Source organism: Mustela putorius, unplaced genomic scaffold (assembly GCF_011764305.1).
Source record: "Mustela putorius furo isolate JIRA1106 unplaced genomic scaffold, ASM1176430v1.1 tig00003850_pilon_pilon_pilon, whole genome shotgun sequence".
Taxonomy (NCBI): domain Eukaryota; kingdom Metazoa; phylum Chordata; class Mammalia; order Carnivora; family Mustelidae; genus Mustela; species Mustela putorius.
Window position 1 is genome coordinate 9,896,894 of NW_025422002.1, and position 26,655 is coordinate 9,923,548.

A 26,655-nucleotide genomic window follows, 5' to 3' on the forward strand; every position below is an offset into this window, starting at 1 on the left:
ACTGACTGTCGGAGGACAAGGCGGGGAGCCTTCTGTCCTGTGCTAGAAATACTGTATATCTTTTTTTTTTCCTTTTTAGAAATACTGTATATCTTTATCTCAGTGGCAGTTACACAGTATGTATAAGTAAAAATTCCCGGTTGTTGTATGTTTGGGATTTGTCCACTTTATGTAAAGTATAGCTCAATGATAAGATAAAAAAAAAATTTTTTTTTTTAGAAGATACGTTTGCCACCAAACCAGCTCTACAGGAAATATTGAAAGGGGTCCTCTAAGCAAAGAGAGAGCCTACAAGTGGTAGATCAGTAAGGAACAGAGACAATATACAGTAACAGTCACCTTACAGGCAATACAATGGCATTAAATTCATATCTCTCAATAGTTACCCTGAATGTTAATGGGCTAAATGCCCCAATCAAAAGACACAGGCTATCAGAATGGATAAAAAAACAAAACCCATCTATATGTTGCCTCCAAGAAACTCATTTTAAGCCCGAAGACACCTCCAGATTTAAAGTGAGGGGGTGGAAAAGAATTTACCATGCCAATGGACATCAGAAGAAAGCAGGAGTGGCAATCCTTATATCCGATCAATTAGATTTTAAGCCAAAGACTATAATAAGAGATGAGGAAGGACACTATATCATACTCAAAGGGTCTGTCCAACAAGAAGATCTAACAATTTTAAATATCTATGCCCCCAACGTGGGAGCAGCCAACTATATAAACCAATTAATAACAAAATCAAAGAAACACATCAACAATAATACAATAATAGAAGGGGACTTTAACACTCCCCTCACTGAAATGGACAGATCATCCAAGCAAAAGATCAGCAAGGAAATAAAGGCCTTAAACGACACACTGGACCAGATGGACATCACAGATATATTCAGAACATTTCATCCCAAACCAACAGAATACACATTCTTCTCTAGCGCACATGGAACATTCTCCAGAATAGATCACATCCTCGGTCCTAAATCAGGACTCAACGGGTATCAAAAGATTGGCATCATTCCCTGCATATTTTCAGACCACAATGCTCTGAAGCTAGAACTCAACCACAAAAGGAAGTTTGGAAAGAACCCAAATACGTGGAGACTAAACAGCATCCTTCTAAAGAATGAATGGGTCAACCGGGAAATTAAAGAAGAATTGAAAAAAATCATGGAAACAAATGATGATGAAAATACAACAGTTCAAAATCTGTGGGACACAACAAAGGCAGTCCTGAGAGGAAAATATATAGTGGTACAAGCCTTCCTCAAGAAACAAGAAAGGTCTCAGGTACACAACCTAACCCTACACCTAAAGGAGCTGGAGAAAGAACAAGAAAGAAACCCTAAGCCCAGCAGGAGAAGAGAAATCATAAAGATCAGAGCAGTAATCAATGAAATAGAAACCAAAAAGACAATAGAGCAAATCAACGAAACTAGGAGCTGGTTCTTTGAAAGAATTAATAAAATTGATAAACCCCTGGCCCGACTTATCAAAAAGAAAAGAGAAAGGACCCAAATAAATAAAATCATGAATGAAAGAGGAGAGATCACAACTAACACCAAAGAAATACAAACTATTATAAGAACATACTATGAGCAACTCTACGCCAACAAATTTGACAATCTGGAAGAAATGGATGCATTCCTAGAAACATATAAACTACCAAAACGGAACCAGGAAGAAGCAGAAAGCCTGAACAGACCCATAACCAGTAAGGATATTGAAACAGTCATTAAAAATCTCCAAACAAACAAAAGCCCAGGGCCAGACGGCTTCCCAGGGGAATTCTACCAAACATTTAAAGAAGAACTAATTCCTATTCTCCTGAAAGTGTTCCAAAAAATAGAAATGGAAGGAAAACTTCCAAACTCATTTTATGAGGCCAGCATCACCTTGATCCCAAAACCAGACAAGGATCCCATCAAAAAAGAGAGCTATAGACCAATATCCTTGATGAACACAGATGCGAAAATTCTCACCAAAATACTAGCCAATAGGATTCAACAGTACATTAAAAGGATTATTCACCATGACCAAGTGGGATTTATTCCAGGGCTGCAAGGTTGGTTCAACATCCGCAAATCAGTCAATGTGATACAACACATCAATAAAAGAAAGAACAAGAACCATATGATACTCTCAATCGATGCTGAAAAAGCGTTTGACAAAGTACAGCATCCCTTCCTGATCAAAACTCTTCAAAGTGTAGGGATAGAGGGCACATACCTCAATATCATCAAAGCCATCTATGAAAAACCCAGCACAAATATCATTCTCAATGGAGAAATACTGAAAGCTTTTCCTCTAAGGTCAGAAACACGGCAGGGATGTCCATTATCACCACTGCTATTCAACATAGTACTAGAGGTCCTAGCCTCAGCAATCAGACAACAGAAGGAAATTAAAGGCATCCAAATCGGCAAGGAAGAAGTCAAATTATCACTCTTTGCAGATGATATGATACTATATGTGGAAAACCCCAAAGACTCCACTCCAAAACTGCTAGAACTTATACAGGAATTCAGTAAAGTGTCAGGATATAAAATCAATGCACAGAAATCAGTTGCATTTCTCTACACCAACAACAAGACAGAAGAAAGAGAAATTAAGGAGTCCATCCCATTTACAATTGCACCCCAAATCATAAGATACCTAGGAATAAACCTAACCAAAGAGGCACAGAATCTATACTCAGAAAACTATAAAGTACTCATGAAAGAAATTAAGGACGACACAAAGAAATGGAAAAATGTTCCATGCTCCTGGATTGGAAGAATAAATATTGTGAACTTCAAGCTCTATTACAAAGCTGTCATCATCAAGACAGCATGGTATACAAAGCTGTCATCATCAAGACAGCATGGTACTGGCAGAAAAACAGACACATAGATCAATGGAACAGAATAGAGAGCCCAGAAATAGACCCTCAACTCTATGGTCAACTAATCTTCGACAAAGCAGGAAAGAATGTCCAATGGAAAAAAGACAGCCTCTTCAATAAATGGTGTTGGGAAAATTGGACAGCTACATGCAGAAAAATGAAATCGGACCATTTCCTTACACCACACACAAAAATAGACTCAAAATGGATGAAGGACCTCAATGTGCGAAAGGAATCCATCAAAATCCTTGAGGAGAACACAGGCAGCAACCTCTTCCTAGGAAAATCGCCAAAGGCAAGGGAAGCAAGTGCAAAAATGAACTATTGGGATTTTATCAAGATCAAAAGCTTTTGCACAGCAAAGGAAACAGTTAACAAAATCAAAAGACAACTGACAGAATGGGAGAAGATATTTGCAAACAACATATCAGATAAAGGACTAGTGTCCAAAATCTATAAAGAACTTAGCAAACTCAACACCCAAAGAACAAATAATCCAATCAAGAAATGGGCAGAGGACATGAACAGACATTTCTGCAAAGAAGACATCCAGATGGCCAACAGACACATGAAAAAGTGCTCCATATCACTCGGCATCAGGGAAATAAAAATCAAAACCACAATGAGATATCACCTCACACCAGTCAGAATGGCTAAAATTAACAAGTCAGGAAATGACAGATGCTGGCGAGGATGTGGAGAAAGGGGAACCCTCCTCCACTGTTGGTGGGAATGCAAGCTGGTGCAGCCACTATGGAAAACAACCTGGAGGTTCCTCAAAATGTTGAAAATAGAACTGCCCTATGACCCAGCAATTGCACTACTGGGTATTTACCCTAAAGATACAAACGTAGTGATTCAAAGGGGCACGTGCACCCGAATGTTTATAGCAGCAGTGTCCACAATAGCCAAACTATGGAAAGAACCTAGATGTCCATCAACAGATGAATGGATAAAGAAGATGTGTTATATATACACAATGGAATACTATGCAGCCATCAAAAGAAATGAAATCTTGCCATTTGCGACAACATGGATGGAACTAGAGCGTATCATGCTTAGTGAAATAAGTCAAGCAGAGAAAGACAACTATCATATGATCTCCCTGATATGAGGAAGTGGTGATGCAACATGGGGGCTTAAGTGGGTAGGAGAAGAATAAATGAAACAAGATGGGATTGGGAGGGAGACAAACCATACGTGACTCTTAATCTTACAAAACAAACTGAGGGTTGCTGGGGCGAGGGGGGTTGGGAGAAGGGGGGATGGGGTTATGGACATTGGGGAGGGTATGTGCTTTGGTGAGTGCTGTGAAGTGTGTAAACCTGGCGATTCACAGTCCTGTACCCCTGGGGATAAAAATACATGTTTATAAAAAAAATTTTTTAAAAAATTAAAAAAAAAAGATACATTTGCTTTTTTTTTTTTTTTAAAGATTTTATTTATTTATTTGATAGAGGTTACAAGGAGGCAGAGAGGCAGGCGGAGAGAGAGAGAGAGAGAGGAAGCAAAGCAGGCTCCCTGCCAAGCAGAGAGCCTGATGCAGGGCTTGATCTCAGGACCCTGGGATCATGATCTGACGTGAAGGCAGAGGCTTTAACCCACTGGGCCACTCAGGCGCCCCAAGATAAAAAAAATTTAATTAATAAAGTTTAGTAACAGTGAAGTGTAAACAATCCTAAAACTTTTATTCTTTTTTTAAGGTTTTATTTTTAAGTAATCTCTACACCCAGTGTGGGGCTTAAAGTCATAACCTTGAGATTGAGAGTCACGTGTTCTACCGACTGAGCCAGCCAGGTGCCTTTATTTTATTCTCTGTTTTAATTTTATAGGTTCTTTTGAACATCCATGATAATGAAATTGTTGTGGGCATTGCATTGACAGAAGAGAGTCTCCACCGAAGAAATATCACACATTTTGGACCTACAACTCTTAGATCTACTCTTGCCTATGGGATGCTTAGGTAAGAGAATGAGTTTGCCATCTGGATTAAAGTGACACTTTTGGGGGCGCCTGGGTGGCTCAGTTGGTTGGTTAAGTGTCTGACTCTTGATTCAGCTCAGGTCATGAACTCAGGGTCCGGGGATCGAGCCCCATGATGGGCTCTGTGCTCAGCGGAAAATCTACTTGAGGATTCTCTCTCCTTCCCTTTCTTCCCACCCCCCACTCACCCACCTCTGCACTTGCACTCTCTTTCTCTCTCTGCCCCTCCTGCTCGCGCATTCTCTCTCTCTCAAATAAATAAATAAATCAGGGCACCTGGGTGGCGCAGTCTGTTAAGTGTTTGACTGCAGCTCAGGTCATGATCTCAGGTCAAGAGGATCAAGCCCCTTGCCAGGCTCTCCACTCAGTAGGGAGCCTGCTTCTCCCTCTTCCTCTCTCCCCTTCTCCCTGCTTATTCTCTTTTCCCCCCTCTCTCAAATAAATAAATAAATAAAATCTTTTAAAAAAATAAATCTGACACCTTGATTTGAATTTTCCTTTTATAACACTTGAATTTTTTGTGAAGTACTGTGTTGGAATTTAGTGAATAAACAACAGAATAAAAAGCTAATGATCTGTTTCTTTTGTATTTAGTGCTGATTCTTTGTAATCCTGAAAATATCACATGACTACCATCTCCATTTTCTTGATTTTAAAGTGAAAACAGTAGTTTTCATCTGCCTCTGAATATTTCTGTTTACAAAGTATATAGTGTATGTTAGGAAATAAAGCAAATTTTGCTGTTTTTCATTTCTTGCCATGACACAGATGAAAGCAGAGATTTTTATATTTTTAATTTTTATTTATTTATTTTAAGTAATCTCTAAGCCCATTTTGGGGCTCAAACTCACAACCCGGAAATCAGGAGTCACATGCTTTACTGGCTGAGCCAGCCAGGTCCCCTGAAAGAAGAGATTTTAAAAAATGTGTATAATATGGGGTGGGGGGCAAAAAATGTGTATAATATGTAAGTAAACACAGGGAGCTTTTTTTTTTTTTTAAAGATTTTATTTATTTATCAGAGAGAGAGGGGGAGAGAGCGAGCACAGGCAGACAGAATGGCAGGCAGAGGGAGAAGCAGGCTCCCCGCTGAGCAAGGAGCCCGATGTGGGACTCGATCCCAGGACGCCGGGATCATGACCCGAGCCGAAGGCAGCTGCTTAACCAACTGAGCCACCCAGGCTTCCCAACACAGGGAGCTTTTACTAATATTTTTTAAATTTGTACTCACAGCATCTCAGGAACCATCCAGGATTTTCCACTTTTTCAAGCGCAAGACCTAGCTTTCTTTCTCATTTGTCCTTTACCCTTTTATTGGGCGCTTCTTCCCACCTCTAGGACAAGTTGTCTTCTCTAGGTTTCTGTTCTCCAGACTGCAAAATGGGTTTGATGTGAGACTTAAAGGATTGTTTTTAGTGAGGAGTAAATGTACAACTGTATGCTTAATACCGGTTACATAGTGTCTGGTATATGCTGGTATTAATTGTTTATTATATTTCCTTCTCTTCCAGTCCTTGCTTCCTCTTTCACTCTACTCATCCATGGAGTTACAGTTCAGCACAATTGGAACCTATCCATACAATGACAGTAATAGAATACTAGGCCCATTTGATAAAGGAACAGCTCCCAGTCTTCCTTCATTGATTTAACAAACATGTATTGTGTATTGCCAGGCATTATGGTAGGAGCCAGGAACATGGAGAGTTCTTTTGGGGGCAACTATTAGAAACCTAAGTAAGCTAGTTTAAGATTTTGTTTAAAAACCTGATGATCGGATAGGAAGGGGTATTTATAGGAAAGATACTGAGAAATCTTGGGTCATCCGCAGAAAAACTGAAGGGCTGTTAAAAAGATTAAATGAGATAATGCATGCAAAGAGCTTAAATCCATGACTTGGCGAATACTGAGTGTTCAAAGTAAAGCAGTTATTTTGGCAAGGTTTTTTAAAATTGAATTCATAAGGAAAGGAATATTAAATGTATAATTGCCAGTAATCTTATTATTGATACTTACCAATACATGTTTTACTTGAAACACAGTTGAGTTTTTTTTTCTTACGGAATACACGTTTATATACAAAGTAACACTATGTGTTTTCTAAAGACATGGATTAATAGATGTACATGTATATATTGAAAGATCTGGAAGCTATATTCCATCTGTCACTGAAATGTGATTTTGGATGAGTCAGAGGGTACTTATTAGCTGTATGTAATTTTTTTGTTAGTTCTAGTATATAGACTCAATCTCTTAATTACAAATTGATTTTTAAAATGAATATTGATTGGTGTTCCTTAATGCCAGCATTAATATGTCCTTGATCTTTATAGCTTCAGGAATAGTCTGTGTGAAAGCCTCAGCTATTGATTGAAGTCTTTTCATATAGGCTGTTTTCTCTTCTGTAGGCTCTGTGCTCCTCAACCTACTGATATAATTGTGGATCCGATGTGTGGAACGGGAGCAATACCAATAGAGGTAATAATGTTTCTTTACCTTTTAGATAAGCAGGTGGTACAACTAGAATATTCTAGAACTAATGGGCAAATTACACATGATGAAATCATCACGGTTGGGTCAGTGGACCCCATTTGAAAGAATTGCACTAGTTAAAAAAAAATTTTTTTTTAAACTTTATTTATTTATTTGACACAGAGCAAGGGAGAGTGAAAGAGAGAGCAAGCACAAGCAGGAGGAATGGCAGGCAGGGGAGAAGTTGGCTCCCCGCTGAGCAAGGAGCCTGATGATGTTCCCTGGATGGAGACCTGAGGTGAAGGCAGCCACTTAACCAACTGAGCCATGCAGGTGGCCCAAAAAATAAAAAAAATTGCACTAGTAAAGCTGGGATTTTGTGTGAAGGGTATAACCACTTATTACAACTAGCTAAGAAGTGGTAGATTATAAGTGGTGATTACTCAGTGGATAATGTGAGAAGGCTAAGAGAAACTGTTAAGTCCCTTTTCTTTTCTTTCTTTCTTTTTTTTTTTTTTTTTAAGGTTTTATTTATATATTTATTTGATAGAATCACAAGCAGGCAGAGAGGCAGGCAGGAGGGAGGGGAAGCAGGCTCCTTGCTGAGCAGAGCCCGATGCAGGGCTCAGTCCCAGGAATTTGAGATCATGACTTGAACTGAAGGCAGAGGCTTAATCCACTGAGCACCCAGGCACCCCAGTTAGTCCCTTTTCTATAAAAGACAAGCTGGTAGACTTGAAGGGATAAGCATAAACTGGAAGAAGGTGTTCCATCTCTATAAAGTGAGATTATGCTGCTTAATCCACATAGGCACTTGGGGGAGTAAATATAGTTTTAAAATGGAGAAACCTATGAATCTTGTTTAGATTTTTCAGGAAGTCTAACATGGTTACACACAAATGCTCTTAAATAGTTTTCAAAATTACTGTGATACTCAGAGGACTCAAAAACTGCTTAAAGCAAAGCAAGAAATGGAAAGGCATTTTTTAAGTGAAGAACATTTAAGAACATTAAGTGAAGGAGAGTCTCCTTGAATCAGTATTATCCAAACTTTAAGAAAAATTTGGAAGAAGGTGCTCCTCTTTGAAATTGCTTAAATTTATTTTTTAAAATTGTTTAAATTTTTAAAAAATTGCTTAAATTTATGAGACATAGTAATTCTTATATAGAGTATATTTAAAGCCAGTGAGAATAAGCTACAAGGAGATCAGATTCTGTGAGTGGGCAGAAACCGGACAGAAGAACAAGTCCAAAGCAACCCAATTATATTGGAAAAATAATCCAAACTGCAATTAGAAAATGACATGTGTCATCTGGAAGTTAAAAATCTTAGAAGGAAATCTTGGTAGTCTAGATGACTACTGTTCTCTGGTAGTGTGAGCTAGAGAAATTTACTCTGACTGCCCACAGAGAAAATGCAAGTTGTTAAGAATTCAAGGAACAAAGCATTAAACCATGGTGTACCTGTGTCTTAAATAGAAGGGAAAGTCGCCACATGTCAAGAAATATACAACAGAGCTAAAGAGAGTCTAGAAGAGCCCCCACCCCCCCACCACACCAAAAGATACGGATAAAGGTTGAGGCATTTCCATTTAAGAGTAGACATGAGAGAGGCACCTGGGTGGCTCAGTGGGTTGAAGCCTCTGCCTTTGGCTCAGTTCATGATCCCAGGGTCCTGGGATCGAGTCCCGCATCGGGCTCTCTGCTCAGCAGGGAGCCTGTATCCTCTTCTCTCTCTCTGCCTACTTGTGATCTCTCTTTCTCTGTCAAATAAATAAAAAATATCTTTAAAAAAAAAGTAGACATGAGAATGTTAATATAGAAAAATATTTAAAAAAACATAGATACATGATCAGAGTGAATGAAGTTATGAAAGGAATTGACAAGATATGTATCCAGAATTGTTCACGCAAGTATAAAATAGTGATCTGAATTCTTTTAAAAATTGGAAGTACTACAAAACTCATCTCTTGCAGAGGCTGAAAATCTAAACAGATTTAGATGAAAAAAGTGAGTGTTGGGGAATCAGAATCAATTGAGAGGCTTTCATCAAAATCTGTAGGTCTCTTCTACATCCCCTCCAGATCACCCTCAAGTATGTGGGCAAAAGAAAAGACAATGAAGCCTTGTGTTCATGGATTTGAGTGTGTATTACTGTTTACAAAGGAAGAGGTACTTGTTCCTCATCCCTAAACAGAGGGCAAAACTTGCCTCTGCTTTGGTATCAGAAACCTTCTGTGAATCTAGAACATTGTTTATCCTAGGGTAGGGTGTTACCTCCCATTCCACAAATGACATGTAATGTTGGTATTTATGTTCTGTCGACATGTTTTTGACTTAACATTACAGAATCTTTTCAGGGATGTAGCGGTGATCATTCAGAAGCTTAATGCAGTGTATATTACATTTTATTTAGAAATTTTCAAATACCCCTATATATATATATAAATTATACAATTTATATATAAAATCTTGTAATGACAAAAGGATATAGGTTGGTGACTTTAATTTTGTTAGCTTTTTAAACCATGGTTGTATTTCAGGTTTGTAATGCTTACTATGTGCCAGACACTGCTGCCTGAGGGAGTGAATAAAATATCAGACTTGTCCTTAGAGAGATTCCTTGAAAGGCAGACAGGTATAGAAATAATTAAAAAAACAAGTGCAGTGACAGTATGTACAAAGTGCTTTGGGTTGGGGAGGCAAACGAGAGACAGCTTGGAGAGTTGGGGTTGATGTGAGAGTGTGACATTTGAGCTTGGTCTTGAAAGATGCATAGGAATTCAGCAAGTGAAGAACAGGAGGGCTTTTCAAGCAAGGGGAATAGCAAAGTTCACAACATGCAGCATTCTACCACTTTAGAAAAGCGTTGGATTATTAGATTGGATTGTCTCTCTTATTGGCAATCAATTGAAATGATTATCCCTTTAATCATTTCTGGGTTTTGGGGGGTTTTAAAATTTTTGTTCTGTTTTGTTTTGTTTGCAGTTTGCTACTTTGGTTTTAATATATACTATTGTCTTTTAGGGGGCTACTGAATGGTCTAACTGTTATCATATTGCTGGTGATAATAATCCGTTGGCTGTGAATAGAGCAGCAAATAACATCTCATCTTTATTGACCAAGAGCCAAATTAAAGAAAGGTAAAAATTTAAAAGATTTTGTAGCATTTCTTAGACTTAGATGGTAACTTTTTATACTGACATTATGAATTAATACCTCCAGTGCGCTGTGACATTGTAACTAAAATGAACATACTGTGAGACTCCATTAAATTTTAAAGCCATTTATTGAAAATAACTTACAAAAACATGTTTTTAACTATAATTTCTCCACCTAGTGCAACTGTGTTTGTCTTCCTTTTTCTTATTTGTGTATCTTTTTTCTTACTTAGTGGAAAAATACTGTGTTGATTCATTTTAATTTTATAAAATCCTACTTTGAATATTTTTAGATTTTTATATTCCTGTCTTTTAAATGACTGCATATTTGTGTAGAAATTTCCTCTATTATTTGGCACTCTAAAGCAGTCTTAAGAGTTGAGGAAACCTGAAAGCCACATCCACAGTACCTAAATGTCCTATAGGACATCCTGACCAATGGTCTTCCAGTCTGTATCACTATCTCTAATTGCTCTGTCTCTGAAGGCTGTCAGTTCTAGCTTTGCACAACTTGGAGTGCTAGTCATAAAACTGAATTCCTCTCTGTACCTTCTGTAGATTTGTTTTAGACCCATTTGGATCTATAAAGAAAAATCTTAGCTCCGTGTCACACAATGCTTGACATCAGATCTTTGAAGGGCTACCAAAACTCCTCCTCCTCCAAAATCCTCTCTCCTGCAAGCCAAATATTTTAAGCCCCTTCACCTGTATCCTTTCTGTACACTGGAAGTCCACTGGGGTCTGGGAAATTTTTTGTTAAAGTATCTTAAGCCCTGGCCCACTACTCCAAGTTACATTCAGTGATGCAAGTTATGCCAGCCTCTCACTGTTGCAGTTTCATCTGTCTTTGGAAGAATTGGTTTAAATGTCACTTGGTCTTCTTACCAGAGGCCTCATAAAATTGTTTCTGTGAAACAATTAGGTGCCCTTATTTTATATATTGCCCTTAGATAAAGATACCCTGTATTTTCTTAGAAAATGGCAGGAGTGGGTAGTGGTCATTATATTTGTTGAACTGTACAGATGCTCGATATCCTGAATACATAGCCCAGGGAAGTAGACATATCCCATGACTGGCCTTAGCAAACCTAGAAGCAGTTGCCTCCATAACCCTTAATGTGAGGTTTATATCTAAATAGAAATCAGTGGTTTTAAAAAATATATATCTAATTGATGCAGATACTTCTATTTATTACTTACACATGGAATCCTTCATATTATTTTATGTCTATATGTTGGTTATTCTCTTTACTAATTTTTTTTTATTAGAATCACCGGTGCTTTGTTTAGTTGTTTCATATACTGTTTGTTCTTTGTTTTTTATGCTCTGTTTTTTATGCTTGTTTCTTTATTCCTATTTCCTGTTGAGGTTTTTTAAATTTGTTATTTAAAATTTTAAGTTAAATGCTGTGTTTTTCTTTAATGATAAAATTTCCTGTTTTGGTTTCTTTTTAAATCATTGGTTGTGTACTTGTCTCACTGATCTAGTTGTTCAGTGCTTTTCAAATGTGTGTGTGAGTCACCTGAGGATCTTGTTAACTAGATCCAGATTCAGTAGGTTTCAGATGGGACCTGGGAGTTTGTTTCCTAGCAAGTTGATGGGTGATATTCATGCTGCTGGGCTGTGGCCCAACTCTGAATAGCAATGGTTTAGATAATTTTTTGTACACAAGTAGTTCAAAGGTTTTAATTTGCTTTATTGACAGTGAATTTTTATGGTACATTTTGTTGCATATTTATTGAAATTTTCTTGGGGCTTAGTACATTACGTTTTTTTTAAACCTGATAAAACATTTTTAAACCATTTATTTCTATTTTCTGTATATTTTATCTTGCTTTTCAGACACTGTACCTTTTTTTGTCTATTCTACCTGTACTATTTATCAGTCTCTTAAAATTTTATGTTCACTTATTTTGTTGCAATTATTGGTGCCTATAAATGTGATTAATATGCTTATTTTTGATAATCTGTGCTTTCCCCCCCCTTTATGGAGCAACAGCCTTTATTGTACATTTTTTCTTAAATTCCTCAGTCTCTCTCAATAACCATTTATTTCTTCTCAGTCTTTGATTTGCCTTTTTTTAAAAAAAGATTTTATTTATTTGACAGACAGAGATCACAAGTAAGCAGAGAGGCAGGCAGAGCGAGCAGGGGAAGCAGGCTCCATGCCGAGCAGAGTGCCCAATGCAGGACTCAATCCCTGGACCCTGGGATCATGACCTGAGCCGAAGGCAAAGGCTTTAACTCACTGAGCCACCCAGGGGCCCCTGATTTGTCTTTCTTAGCCTGTGTGTTCTTGCCTTTTGTATCTTGCTTCTTATAGAGCAGCTTTGCCTTAATGAAGAGGATTTGTATCGTTTGTATTCATTGTCTTTTATCATATTTTTCAGTCTTCTTTTTGTCTGTGTGCTACAGGTTTAATTTTAAAACAAATATCTCTATTTTATTAATTTTGCAGATGTTTCTTGTTATTGAGGTCTGCCAAACTTCAGATTTGTCACCTCATAATCTTTTTTCCTGTGTTCACTGATGTTTAACATTCAGTTATATAATTTTACTGCTTCATTACTATTGTCAGTCATCTTTTGCAGTTCTTTGTGTTAGTCTTGTTCATCCCTTGATCTGTTTTCTTAAATTGTAGATGAAACCAGTTATCTTTTGAAACCAATATTAACCATTTTTTAAATAATAATTACAGATTTTGTCATTATAAGTTTTATCATATGACCTTATGCTTACTTCCTACATTTTGGCTTAAAAATTTTGCTTATTGTTAATGTTGTCACAGATATTATCATTTTAGTAGCATTTTGTATTTTATAACAGTTTCTTCATAAATGTTTATAGACTTCATACTTCAAAATAATAAGCACATTGACTTTGTCCCTATAGCAAAGTGTCCTGGAGCTTGCCCATAGATGCTGTTCAGTGGGATATCTGCAATCTGCCATTGAGAACTGGCTCTGTGGACATTATTGTGACAGACATGCCATTTGGAAAAAGGTGGGACTTGGCTTTTAAAAAAAATGAGTTTTACCTTCACTTGTTAAACTAGTACCCATCTTGTCTTCTAAGATTCTATCAGAAATCTTCAATTTCTTTTAGTGGACTTAAGAGCACTTTGTCACTTAAGAACTATAATATGATGGATTCACGTGTTTTGTTTCTTCTGAGAACTCAGTAATTAACCACATTTTGATCCTGACCATCACAGGCTAACTCACTTCCTGACCCAAAGGTTGAGAAAAATTTGGTTCTAATCCTCAGGATAAATGTTTTCTCATCATTGGTTTGGTTTATGTAATGTGTTTATTATAGTTTTTAAGAGGACAACTTATACAATTATTGTAGTTGTCAAAACAAATTTTTCTGTAGCCAGTTCATCTGTTTAGGCATTAGCATTTTATTATAATGAGTTTTTAACTTTTTGTTTCTAGTTCTAGATGTTTATCTAATAAGTGTTTGATTCACTGATCTTCTATAGGATGGGCTCCAAAAAGAGAAACTGGAACCTTTATCCAGCTTGCCTACGGGAGATGAGCCGTGTCTGTAAACCAGGGACAGGCCGAGCTGCACTACTTACTCAGGACAAGAAATGCTTTACCAAGGTGCTGTAAATTAGCCCAAAAATTCACCCTGTGGCAACTTTAGGATCTTTTAATTTATTAAAACTTTTTTTTAAAAGGTGTATTAGTTTGAGTAGGATTTGTTTCCCTTTCCCCCATGGTTTCTTACTACCAACTAGGCTGCTGGTTGGCCTACAGATTTTCTGCTAATCACTTTTCCTTTTTGTGTGTACGCAGGCATTATCTGGAATGGGACATGTTTGGCGGAAGGTACATACTGTCTGGGTGAACATAGGGGGTCTTCATGCAGCAGTTTATCTTCTGAAACGTACACCTCAAGCTTTTGTTCATCCTTCAGAACAAGATGGGGAAAGAACTCCTTGGTGATGCAAAGAATGAAGATGGTTAATGGTATTTGTGCCTCCCAACACTGGGAATGTCAGCATGAAGAACTTGGTTTGAAAGAAAAATAGTGTTAATAAAATTGCAGTTTGCAATTTAAACTGGTCTAAGGCTCTTTACCTATGTTAGCAAAGGGTCTGAATGGAACTGAAGTTCTTAAGCAGAACTTTGGAGCTCTCTTGGAAGGACTGGCTGGGCAATTACTACTTAAAATGTTTTCAAGATCCTAAGCCTACTAAAATGCTTTGGGATTTAGGTTTTGAGTATGTTTTCAGGCTTCATAGCAGTTCCTATTTCCACTGTAGCAGGTAGAAAGCTACAGTGAAGGAAAGGAAAACATTATCAAAACTTTTTGGGCCAGGGGCGCCTGGGCGGCTCAGTGGGTTAAAGCCTCTGCCTTTGGCTTAGGTCATGATCCCAGAGTCCTGGGATCAAGCCCTGCATCAGACTCTCTGCTCGGCAGGGAGCCTGCTTTCCCCGCCTCTCTCTCTCTGCCTACTGGTGATCTCTCTCTGTCAAATAAATAAATAAAATATTTAAAAAAAAAAAAAAAAAAAACCTTTTTGGGCCATATTGCATTCAGCTTTGCTCTTCAGTTTCTCAAGTTGGCTTTACCTCACCCTTAATAAAATGAAGCACTGCATTTTGTGATAGTGTTTGCCCCATGACAAGATGAAGTCTCACAAGACCAACTGGAAAGTTTACCATCTGCCTTAAAAATTAAAATATGCATGTTATTAAAATTAATGTATAAAACTAAAATAGAGGACTAGGATTGATCAAAGGAATTGCAGATCCTCTCAAAGTCTTTAAGAAAAAAAACTTCAGGGGCGCCTGGGTGGCTCAGTGGGTTAAGCCGCTGCCTTCGGCTCAGGTCATGATCTCAGGGTCCTGGGATCGAGTCCCGCATCGGGCTCTCTGCTCAGCGGGGAGCCTGCTTCCTCCTCTCTCTCTCTGCCTGCCTCTCTGCCTACTTGTGATTTCTCTCTGTCAAATAAATAAATAAAATCTTTAAAAAAAAAAAAAACTTCATGAGAATTCTTCTATTTTTTTTTTTAAAGATTTTATTTATTCATTTGACAGAGATCACAAGTAAGCAGAGAAGCAGGCAGAGAGGGGAAGAAGCAGGCTCCTGCTGAGCAGAGAGCCCAGTGGGGGGCTCTATCCCAGGACCCTGGGATCATGACCTGAGCCGAAGGCAGAGGCTTTAACCCACTGAGTCACCCAGGCGCCCCAGAATTCTTCTGTTTTCTCTTGGATCTGTATTCATACTTAGCTGTTTCTCCAGATGGATAAAATCCTGACTGGAAAATGAAATGAACATTAAGTCCTTACGAAAATGATGCATCCCTGGGACAAAGAGTACTTGAGGTACATGTGGAATTCTTTACAGTATTCAGTTTATTTGGAAGTTTTAGGCATCTTACATTTAGAATACAAGGACACCTTTCCTTTGAAAGAAGAATTCACATAAACAGCATAGCCAACAGCCCTAGTCTGGTTTCTCTCTGCATCTACTATTACCCCACACTTTAGCATGAATTAGAAGATACTTATTAAGGGTTTCATATCCTAGACGGGAGTTTTTACCATCAGAAAGCATAGCTGCCCTCTTTTGGGTTCATCATGAAACAATCTTTCACCTCTTTTAATTTTTTTTTTTTTAAGATTTTTTATTTGAGAGAATGGCAGAAGGAAGAGGCAAAGTGGGGAGCCTGACATGGGGCTCAATCCCAAGACCCTGGGATCATGGCCTGAGCTGAAGGCAGATGTTAAACCAACTGAGCCACCCAGGCACCCCATCTTTCACCTCTTTATAAATCATTTCAACCTTTAACTATTAGGTCAGTAATCGGCAGAAATGGAAAGTAAAAGGACTATGTCTGTTTTCACCACTGTTTACCTACCAAGTGCCTGGCAGAGTACTTGCTTAAGTGGGCATTTAATATTTGCTGAATGAAATAGTATTTTTGTATGTTGGCTTAGTTTTTTTTTTAAAGATTTTTATTTATTTGACAGAGAGAGAGGGGGCGGGGAGGAAGCAGGCTCCCTGCAGAGCAGAGAGCCCAATGCAGGGCTCGATCCCAGGACCCTGGGATCATGACCTGAGCTGAAGGAAGAGGCTTTAACCCACTGAGCCACCCAGGCGCCCCATCACAAGGACATTCTTAAGTGGAACAGACACCACTCCTCCCCTTACCCTGCAAATGCATGGCAGTCAAGAATGACTACTACACTTTGGTGCCACTGTCTTGAGTAATGCCAAGATGCCAGCAGTTTTACCAACTTTTGCTTTTTCAAAATTAGTGAAAATATCAGTGTAGAACAGAGGATTTTAAGAAGTTTCTCAAGGGGGTGGGTGGCTGGCTGGATCAGTTGGTAGAGCATGTGACTCTTAATCTTATGTTTGTGAGTTTGAGCCCCACAGTAGGTGTAGGGATTACTTTTAAAAAATAAATTAAAAATAAATAATATAGTAAAAACCTACTCAATGCTTTAACTGTTTCCAGGCATGTGTTTGCCAAGCTTTGACAGAACTGTCTTTGACTAGCTGATGCGGGACAAATACATGGAAAATGAGCCCAGCCATTTTTGTAGATTCATCCATTTGTAAGGTTTAAACATACTTCTAACAAACCAGATATTAATGCAGACTTCATGTCTATACACAAATGTTTAATATGACAATGTATTATTTTAAAAAATGACACTGCCTTTTACTTTTCATCCAGTAGACAATCAGCAATGTCCACTCTGTATATAGCTTTTTGTAAAATTTTTTGTTATTGTGTAATTTTTGGTAAGACATTTATTTGAAAGAGTCGGCATGAGTGGGGAGGGCCAGAGGGGGAGAGATGAGAATTGCAAGCAGACTCCCCATTGAGCAGGGAGTGTGATGGCAAGGCTGGATCTCAGTATCCTGAGATCATGACTGGAGCCAAAAATCAAGAGTCAGATGCACAACTGAGCCACACAGGTGCCCCAACTGTGTATTATCTCTCCAGCAATGTCATATAATAACTTTCCCTTTAAGATACTAGAATAGCTTTTTCTTTTCTTTGGAGTGGATTCTGTGAGAGAAGTCTGCTGTATATTGGCTTAATCTTTTTAGCATTTTTAGACACAGATGGTGGCTCTAAGTTGACCAAGTAGTCATAATTTTTTAAGGCCAATGACCCATTCTTTTTTTTTTATCTCTCTTATTTTAGAAGCAATCTTTTTTTAATTTTATTTATTTATTTGACAGAAATCACAAGTAGGCAGAGAGAGAGATGAAGGGAAACAGGCTCCCTGCTGAGCAGAGAGCCCGATGCGGGGCTCAATCCCAGGACCCTGAGATCATGACCCAAGCTGAAGGCAGAGGCTTAACCCACTGAGCCACCCAGGCACCCCTGAAGCAATCTCTTTAATGGGGATCAAACCTATAGCCTGACATCAAGAGTCATGTGTTCTATCAACTTAGCCAGCCAGGTGCCCCACAAATGATCCATTCCTTAGAAAAATATAAATTGGTTTATTTTAGAATAAAGTTACTAAATTCTTAAAAAAAAAAAAAAAAGGTGTATTTATATTTAAGAATTTCTTTTTTAGTATTTTAAGGAAATATCTGAAACACTGCAGGAAGACAACAGAATATACTTACGTTTAGGCACAAAAAGAACTACAGGATTTCAAAAAATTACACAATATTGGGGGTTGCTGGGATTATAGAAGGTATAACCTAAAAACTAAGTTAATTTCTAAAAACAAATATTCACACCCTAAATGTACTGCTTAAGTAAATTCTAGATAATTTAAGAATATACTGCACCATTTGATTCCTTCTTATACTTAGTAACAGACACACAGCTATATATAAACACCATCCTGCTCTCAAGAAGCAACCTGAAAAAGTACGGAAAATCTCCAGTTACACAATTACTAATAAAATTATGACTGTCAGAAGTGCTATGACAACATTAAGCGAGTGATCCAATGTAGTAGAGCTGAGGACATCAAGAAAGGTTTCCTTCAGAAGTTTGTGCTGAGACAGTTCTCAGTGACTGACATTCAGTTACTGAGTCCTTTAACTTCCTTTCCAATGTGATTGCCCCATCACTCTATACCAAACCACATTACCTCATGTCTGGACTGCTGTAAAAGAACCTTCAAATGTCTCCATCCCTGGAACTCATCTGGTATCTTGCAGTCAGATTAATTTCCTGAAAGGCGTTTCCATTAGAGAAAGGCAGTACCATATACTGGTAAGGAATACTGACTAAGCAAGTCTGACCAGAGTTCAAATTTGTGGTTCTTAATTTGTTGTAGTGTCTACAGAAAAGTTGTTCAACTTCTTTAGTTTCCTGCTCTGAAAGATGGGGTTTTATGTATTAGGACCACAATAAATACACTAGCAATGAGTTTAACATATTATGGGATACACTGTTGGCATTCAATGATTACTATTAGTTCATTTCTTCTAACCCAACTGTTTGCATTAGCCTTAGCCTATAGTACACAATAGATTTATGTTGTCATTATTTATTATAAAAAAGACGTTGTGGAGAGATTTTTAACAAAAGATCAGTAAAAAGAAAAAAGGTTATGAAGAGTGTTGAGTGTTGAGTGAGCTGACCAGAATCCATACACTAGAGGTGGGGCTGGTTAGCTGATAAAATAGCCAGCTGTATAAATGTGATCTGAAAATGTGTAAAGAACAAAAACAAAACTCAAAACTAAAAAACAGGGTGACTTAATACCAGGACAAGCTGATAAAAGTCAGTGATGACTATGAACTCTAGTCGTAAAGCTGGAAAACAGGATTATTAAATGTGACCATGATTCTGAGATATAATCAGAGAGGCAGAAATAGTCTCTCTAATCACCAAGAAGGTATATACCATGATACAGGAATAATCCATCAGGTTCAACCCTGACTTGGAAAAATAAATGTTTAATTCCAAGCTACTAACAGTTCTCTAATAATCCAGTTTCTTACCCACTCCATTAAGAATAGGGAGTGATGGATGCGGGGGGGGGGGGGAGTCTTCTGGAGAAGTAAGTTCTCCATTATAAAGTAGCATGTCACTAGATAAACTAACAAAATCAAGAATTCTCAACCTTTGAAATAAAGGTGCTAGATTCTCAGACATATGACCTAATAAAGTGCTCTAGAATTAAGATTGGCCTAAAATAGTCAAAGTACTCTTACCGTTATGATGCTGATTCCTATCATATTCCGGACTAACTGCTGCAAATCATAATGTACCAAACTTCCTCTTTGCATAAAAAAAATCAATGGCAGAGAGTGGTTCAGTCTGTTAGATGCTTAGCCTTTGGTTTCAGCTCAGTCATGATCTCAGGGTCCTGAGATCAAGCCCCATGTCAGGCTCTGAGCTCAATGGGGGAATCTACCAGAGATTCTCTCTCCACATCTCCCTTTGGCTCCCTGCTCCTTGCATGCGCGCTCTAAAAGCCTTTACAAAACCTTCAACTTTCTCAGGGAAGTAGAAGTATTTGATATGCTTTTATCCTAAAAGTATAAGAAATATGGCTCTACTTCAAAAAGAGATAGGTAGCTGGTTTGTGGGGAAAAAAATAAGTAAAGCCCAAAGAAGTGAAGTACAGGAAGAGGAATGGTTCATACAGGAAACCAAAGGAAGAGGTCAACAGTGGACAGATGCATTTAGAGACCAGAATGCCTCAGACTCCTTTATAAATAGAATGAAGAGACTTAGGGTTAAGTATGACCCTAAAATTTCTCCATAAAAGGAGCCTGTGTGTGTGTTTTGTGGACTTAGCTATTATTTGAAAACCAATTTCACATATAAATTAATAAAACCAACATTTACAGCTCTGTGTACAGGCACTGGGGAATCAAAAGTAAGTCTCTGATTAATGCATTTAGTGGGAAAACAGACAAAAAAGGCAATACTCTTGTTCAAAAATTGTATTTGGAGTATTTTTTTTTTTTTAAAGATTTTATTTATTTATTTGTCAGAGAGAGAGTGAGCGAGAGCGAGCATAGGCAGACAGAATGGCAGGCAGAGTCAGAGGGAGAAGCAGGCTCCCTGCGGAGGGCAAGGAGCCCGATGTGGGACTCGATCCCAGGACCCTGGGATCATGACCTGAGCCGAAGGCAGCTGCTTAACCAACTGAGCCACCCAGGCGTCCCTGTATTTGGAGTATTTTAACATCCCTTTTACAAGAAAAACAATCTGACCTGCATGTTTCCAATACTATCAAATATTACCAATCTTCTCCTCTTGACTTGTTTTTCCATTCATTTTTTTTTTTTTTTTTGAAAGGAAAAAAAATCACCAAGTAGAAAGCACGGAATATTAGAAGTTTCTCTGAAGTTTTAATCATTTTTGTAGAATAAATAGGTATATAGCCTGAAGGCTGTATTTGCAGTATGATTCTTGGGCCCCCAACATCAGAAGCAAATAAGGAACATGATATAGAATTCCAGTGCCTCCCACCCAACTAAAGTGGATTCAGAATCTCTGGCTGTAGGACTGGAAATCTGCATTAAATAGCAAGCCAACTACCTGTGTGCACTGACAGATTCCTATCCTAACAGTCTCATATTCTGAGAAATCTTTAAAAAAAATTGTCTTTTAAAAATATAACAAATTTACAACATGCTGTATTAGCAGATAAAAATATTTTGGTGTTAGGATGTATCAATTTATACTTTATCAGGATGCAACTTAAACTTTGTGACAGGTTCCTAACAAGATGTGGTATGTAAGGTCTGGTGTCCTCTGATCAAGTTTCTCCAAAAATGAAAATTTGTAGGACTGAAATACAGGGCTGCTTTCATTAATATCAGATATAGTCCTATTCCTAACTAAATTTCTGTCACCATTACAAGGTTTAATGAAATCCCACTTTCCTAAAATTCATTACGCATTCTTTTTTGAAATCCAAAATAGTCAACACTTGCTTTTTTAACACACTGTTGGCCAAAGCAAGTTTAGCCTTGTTCAACTTAGCTTTCAGCTAGGTACAACTATAGTACAGAAAATAGGTTAAACAAGCAGGGAAAAAATTAAACTAAACAGGCCAAGTTTAGTTTTGTTTAGTTTTGTTTCCTAACTAACAAGTTTAGTTTTGTTTCCTAACTGCTCAGTATGAAGAGAAAAATTATCAATGCATATTAAGTATTCAGCAACCCACAACACAACTTTTTGGCTACAGCTACAATGTACACAGTGGCAATTTAAATTATATCAAGTTGAAAATTCAGTTCTTTAGTCAGAGTAGCCACATGGTTAGTGGCTACCATACAGGTTGGCAAAAATGCAGAACATTCTATTGGACACTGGTAACCTAAAGCACTAGGAAGCATACATCCAAAACTGAGAGACCAATAACCTATCAAACCTTAAAAAGACATTGACATGTTGCTCTTTCCATTTTACTTACGATTGGCTAGCTATCAGGGAATACACTAGGAGCTTGGTGGTACAAGACTTAACAAGAACCTGTGACCTCAAGCAGCTCAGAATAGGAGAATTTAAACAAGCAATGACAACCTGAGAAATGCTGATTCAACCTACTATCAGATGAAAAGCACTTGTAACCTTTCTTTAGGGGTGTCAGGCTTCTGGGAAGATAGACAGAAGGCAAGATCATAGGGAAGATGGTATTTGAGTCTTAACAGTCTTGGAGTAAGAAGCACCAAGGGTGCCACCTCAGAAGGAACCAGCCTACAAAGAGGTAGGGCAATGACACTATGATTTGGGTCAACAATTCAGTATGACTGGAGAGGTAATGTTTGAGGTATATGAAAAAAATTGTAGCAAATGAAAAAGCTGTTAAGACAAGGTCAGCCCATTGAGGGGCCTTGTATATTACTCTCACGTTGATGGAATTCATCCTGTAAGTAGTTAGGAGCTAGTAAAGGAGTTTGATCAGTCATTTTCACCCCTATCTGTATGTTGGGACAACTGTCTCAGCAACATGTTTGATGGATCAAAAGACAATACCGGGGTGCCTGGGTGGCTCAGTGGGTTAAGCCTCTGCCTTTAGCTCAGGTCATGATCTCAGGGTCCTGAGACCGAGTCCCATATTGGGCTCTCTGCTCCGCAGGAAGCCTGTCCCCACCCCGCTTCACCCGGGTCAAATAAATAAAATCTTTAAACAAACAAAAAAAGATGATACCACAGGCAGACACCAGTTTGGAAGCTATCAGCATTACAGCAATTGAGCCCAGTTACCAATTGATGAGAACAGAAATAAAAACATGGATCGAGAGGTATTCAAAGGAGGGAAAACGGAGGTGTTGCTGAACCTCATATCCAATTCTTAGTAAGGCAGTAATCAAGGTCATCTGACTGTGAAGAGATCAACGGGTGGAATCCTAGCTGAGGAAAAGGATAAAGTGTAAAACAAGGTAAACATTCAAGGAGGAATAAATACATAACTGGGTAAGAGTGAGGCCTCTCCTCAAACTGGGTAGCCTTAATTGGCAGAAAAACTGATCTGTCTGGTTTCATGACTCACTGGGCTGCCAAAAACAGGAGAGGAGAAAGCCACTACTATGTCTGGGGATTCAAAGAGCAAGTACAACAAAAGCAAAATGCGCTCAAAGTAGGAGTGCGAGTTGCTAAGATCCCTAACCAAAGGGATGCTAGGAAAGGGCCTAGAATTTTAAGATTAATATTTAATTTCAAATGCTATACTTGGTTGGTGTCAGCAAGATTCTCAAATGGGGTGAGTAAAAAAAACCTCCAATCACTCTGCCTTTAACCTCCCCTTTACCTACAGGAAAAATACTACAAGATGGATCTTAAGTAGTAATAACACGCAGTCTAGCTGCTTAAAATCAGCCCAAGGTGAATGCTTGGACTCCTATTTCCTTCCTCTACCCCTATTATAATTACTTTGTGACACAAACTCAAGTCTGTGGGAAGAGAGAAATCTTACACCTGCTCAATCCCTGCAGGACAACGCCCAGCCACCAGGTTAAGCCTGGGCAAAAAAGTCCCGCCCACAATCGAGAAGGAGCAACTCGACTTGGAGGCGATGACGAGATCGCGGGGGAGGGAGGGATTCTTCTAGGCCCAGGGCGGTCCTTAGGAGACAGGAGGCAGCAGAGAACTCCCATAAAGGTATTGCGGCACTCCCCTCCCCCTACCGAGAAGGGTGCGGCCTTCTCTCCGCCTCCTCCACTGCAGATCCCTCAGGATTGCAGCTCGCGCCGACTTTTGGAGAACATGCACCTCCCTCCCACAAACCAGCAAGACCGACCCCCGCTCTTTCCCCCACCCCCGCGACTCCGAGAGCAGATCCAGATCGTCTCGTCCTTCAAGCGGCGGACGCCCGGGGCGGAGCCGCGGTCGCCACCACCCAGAAGCCTCGGCCCAGCAGCCCGCCTCCGCCTTCAACGCGCGCTTCCTGCCACGTTGCGCAGGGGCGCGGGGCCAGACACTGCGGCGCTGGGCCTCGGGAAGGACCGTACCATCGACCGCCTCCCCGCCACCCCTGCTGACCCGCTCAGTGGTTTCGCTCATTTGGGACCCGAGCCAATGGCATGGGGCCTTTCCCCGGGCTTCAGCAACCAATCAGATGCCGAAGCTGAGCAGGCGGCGGGTAAACCGACTCCCTCCAAGGAAGGGGCGGGTGGCAGGACGCCCGCTCGGAGGCACTTTCACTGACCCTCCACCCCCCGCGGGAGGTCGACCGCGCCCGCTCCTCCAACTCTCTCCCCACCCCATCTACCTACCCATCCCACCCAGGGAGCAATGCGAGCGTGCCCAGGCGACTGCGCACTCCCGAGGCTGTAACTGACAGGCGCTTTACTCCAACCAAAACACGCCATTTGTGTTTTCACACACGGCGGGAGGAGAAGCGGCCAATCAGTAACAAGAGGTGAGCCGGAAGCGCTCCTCCCTGCATGAGCAATGGCTCCGTCTGAATTCGAGCCTTTTCCGCTCTTCTCCCTCCCCCTCCGGTTGCCGCAGGGCGGGCCATACTTCTGCCTGCTTCTGACCACCTCCTTCCCTTCCAGCCTAACAAACGTTATACTCCCTACTGCCCGCGGGGGAAAGCGACCCCTCTCTCTCCGTCAGACCGCCTCAACCACCCATCTCCCTCCGGTCCACCGGGCCCCCCTCCCACCAAAGTCCCGCTCCCCTACCTAGCCGAGGCTCTCTGAGGAGCCGGAGCCCCTGAGCACAGCCTCTTCTCTAGGCGGCCCCGGCGGCTTCCGCGGATTGGCGGCGAACTGACCAATGGGTGCGGGGCGGTGGGCGGAGAAGCCAATGGCGCGGCGGGAGGGGGCGTGTCCCGGGTGCCCCTGGCGCCGGCGGTGGGAATCCCCGTGCGGTCAGTGGCGTTTCCGCTCGGGCAGCGGGCTGAGTGAGCTGCCGCCGCCGCCGCCGCCGCCGCCGGGGGAGGGGCGGCCGCCGCCCGCCTGCGCTGAGAGACTCACGCAGCCCCAGTCCCGCCAGTCCGCCAACACTGTAGTGCCGGCCCCCCTTCCTTCCCTGGCCCTTCCCCCTCCCCGCCTTTGGCTCGCTCCGCCTTTCTGCCCCCCACCCCCACTTCACGGGCACGGGCCATTCCCGGCCAGGAAACGCCGTGGCGCCGCGTTGGGCCTAACTCGAGTCCTGCTGCCTCCCGGGAGTGCTGTGCGCCGCAGCCCGGGCCCAGGCCCCGGCAGCGCCTGGGACAAGGTAAGGGTCCGACAGAAAAGAGAGACCTATTCTCACGACTGGGCCCTGGGGGAGGAAGGGTCACCTCCTCCGTCTCCCCGCGCTCGCTCTTCGGGACGTGGGCCTGGCCCTCTCCAGGCTTTTTACAGGAGGATGCTGCCCCTTCTCATCCCCCTCGCTGCCCCCCACACACCATTGCACCCCTATTTCCCAGGGAGAGAGGCCCCCTTCGTAATCTAGTCGACCCCACTCCCCTTTTCATGTCTTTCCTGGGTCAGGACGCTTCCCCTCCCCCACGCCTCTTCACCCCTTTTCCTGGGAACTGCCTACTCCACGTTTACCTTTTACTTGAGGATAGGCCTCTCCCTGCCCTTCTCTAAAAACGCACAGGCATACTTTTTTTCCCCTCTCCCCTAACCCCCACCCCAACCCCCTTTCGCGCGGCCTTGTGACAACTCTGATCTGGGGGAGGCCTCTATCCCCCCCTCCATAATGTTCCTGGACGCCTTCAGTATCGTTCTTGGGTCCCCATCTCAGATGATTGCTTCTTTTCCCACATTAAAGACGTTACCTTCGCCACCCCCACTTCACATTCTTGGGCATACAGTGGCGTATGCCCCCGTATCTGAGATAGCCTCATTGAATTTGTAGGGTTCGAGCCTGGAGTTGAGCCAGTTTGTGTCGTTTTTCCTGCCTTGGGCGTGGAGAGCGATCATTTGAGAACGTCCTTAAAAGCAGAAAAATTTACGCTTTATGAATTCCCTTTCCCTTTGCATGGAAGCCAGGGATGTAAGGTGAATGGTGGTAAGAAAAAGCCCTGGTTTTTTAAGTAGGTGAATCGCACGAGAGGGAAAGTTGAACTGTTGGGAAAGCCCCTTCTATGCTAATTTATTCTATAGAGCGCCTTTGCTTGTCTGACTTAGAAGCAGTAACTGGTCTTTCCCTAGGATACTGATGCTGCAGCCAGCTCTGCTGGTCTGGGTCAGGGGTGCGTGTATGACCTGCATTTTCTGCTTTCTCATGTTACTTGTGCAATGTGTTCACCAGTAACTCATTTCTTACCCAGAGCTCAGGGTTCCATTGGGCTTTGTCTGTACTTTAGTACATTTCTCCAATTTTCTCCGTGGTCATAGTACTGAAGAGTCCTCAGGTTCTCTGGGAATTTCCTTTATAACTTGACTGAACAACTTGCTTTTAAATGACATATTTGTGATCAAGGTCATATTTACATTTTTTGTTGTTGAGCAGATGTTGCATAGCTGTACTTTTGATTGGGGAGGATCCAGCTGAGTTGAGTGTTTAGAGATTTTCAGGAGAATGTTTGTGAATTGCGAGAAAATTTCTTGATGGTTAATTTTATGTCATTAATGGTTTTAGGTCACTCTGAGAGAAAAGTTGTAAGTGGTAATTTTAGATGTGTGAAATGTGGATATGAGCAAGGACTGAAACAAGACTATTCACATAATCAGAGGTTTCTGGGCCTCTTGGAGGACACAGGATTTACTGGATTTCTTCCAGTTTTCTCAGGAGGATCATTAGTTTTCTA

The 26,655-nt window shown here is 40.6% G+C and overlaps 2 protein-coding genes across 17 annotated transcripts in view; both read left to right on the forward strand.

The window, feature by feature from the left end:
- The window catches only part of THUMPD3 (THUMP domain containing 3), a 29,125-nt gene extending 14,558 nt beyond the window's left edge, over nucleotides 1-14,567 (forward strand). Inside the window, exons 5-10 of the mRNA XM_004738439.3 lie at nucleotides 4,717-4,847; nucleotides 7,273-7,342; nucleotides 10,364-10,479; nucleotides 13,391-13,501; nucleotides 13,983-14,106; nucleotides 14,302-14,567. Coding sequence (XP_004738496.2) covers nucleotides 4,717-4,847; nucleotides 7,273-7,342; nucleotides 10,364-10,479; nucleotides 13,391-13,501; nucleotides 13,983-14,106; nucleotides 14,302-14,451 — 702 coding nt within the window. The 3' untranslated portion in view covers nucleotides 14,452-14,567. The remainder of the gene's footprint in view (nucleotides 1-4,716; nucleotides 4,848-7,272; nucleotides 7,343-10,363; nucleotides 10,480-13,390; nucleotides 13,502-13,982; nucleotides 14,107-14,301) is intronic.
- Nucleotides 14,568-24,774: 10,207 nt separating this feature from the next.
- SETD5 (SET domain containing 5) overlaps nucleotides 24,775-26,655 on the forward strand; it is an 84,311-nt gene continuing 82,430 nt past the window's right edge. For 12 of the 16 annotated variants that reach the window (XM_045063256.1, XM_045063254.1, XM_045063262.1 and 9 more), the window contains exon 1: nucleotides 24,775-25,130. The gene's annotated coding sequence lies outside the window, so the exon portion shown is untranslated. The remainder of the gene's footprint in view (nucleotides 25,131-26,655) is intronic. The other 4 variants (XM_045063264.1, XM_045063266.1, XM_045063268.1 and 1 more) reach the window with 1 other exon arrangement.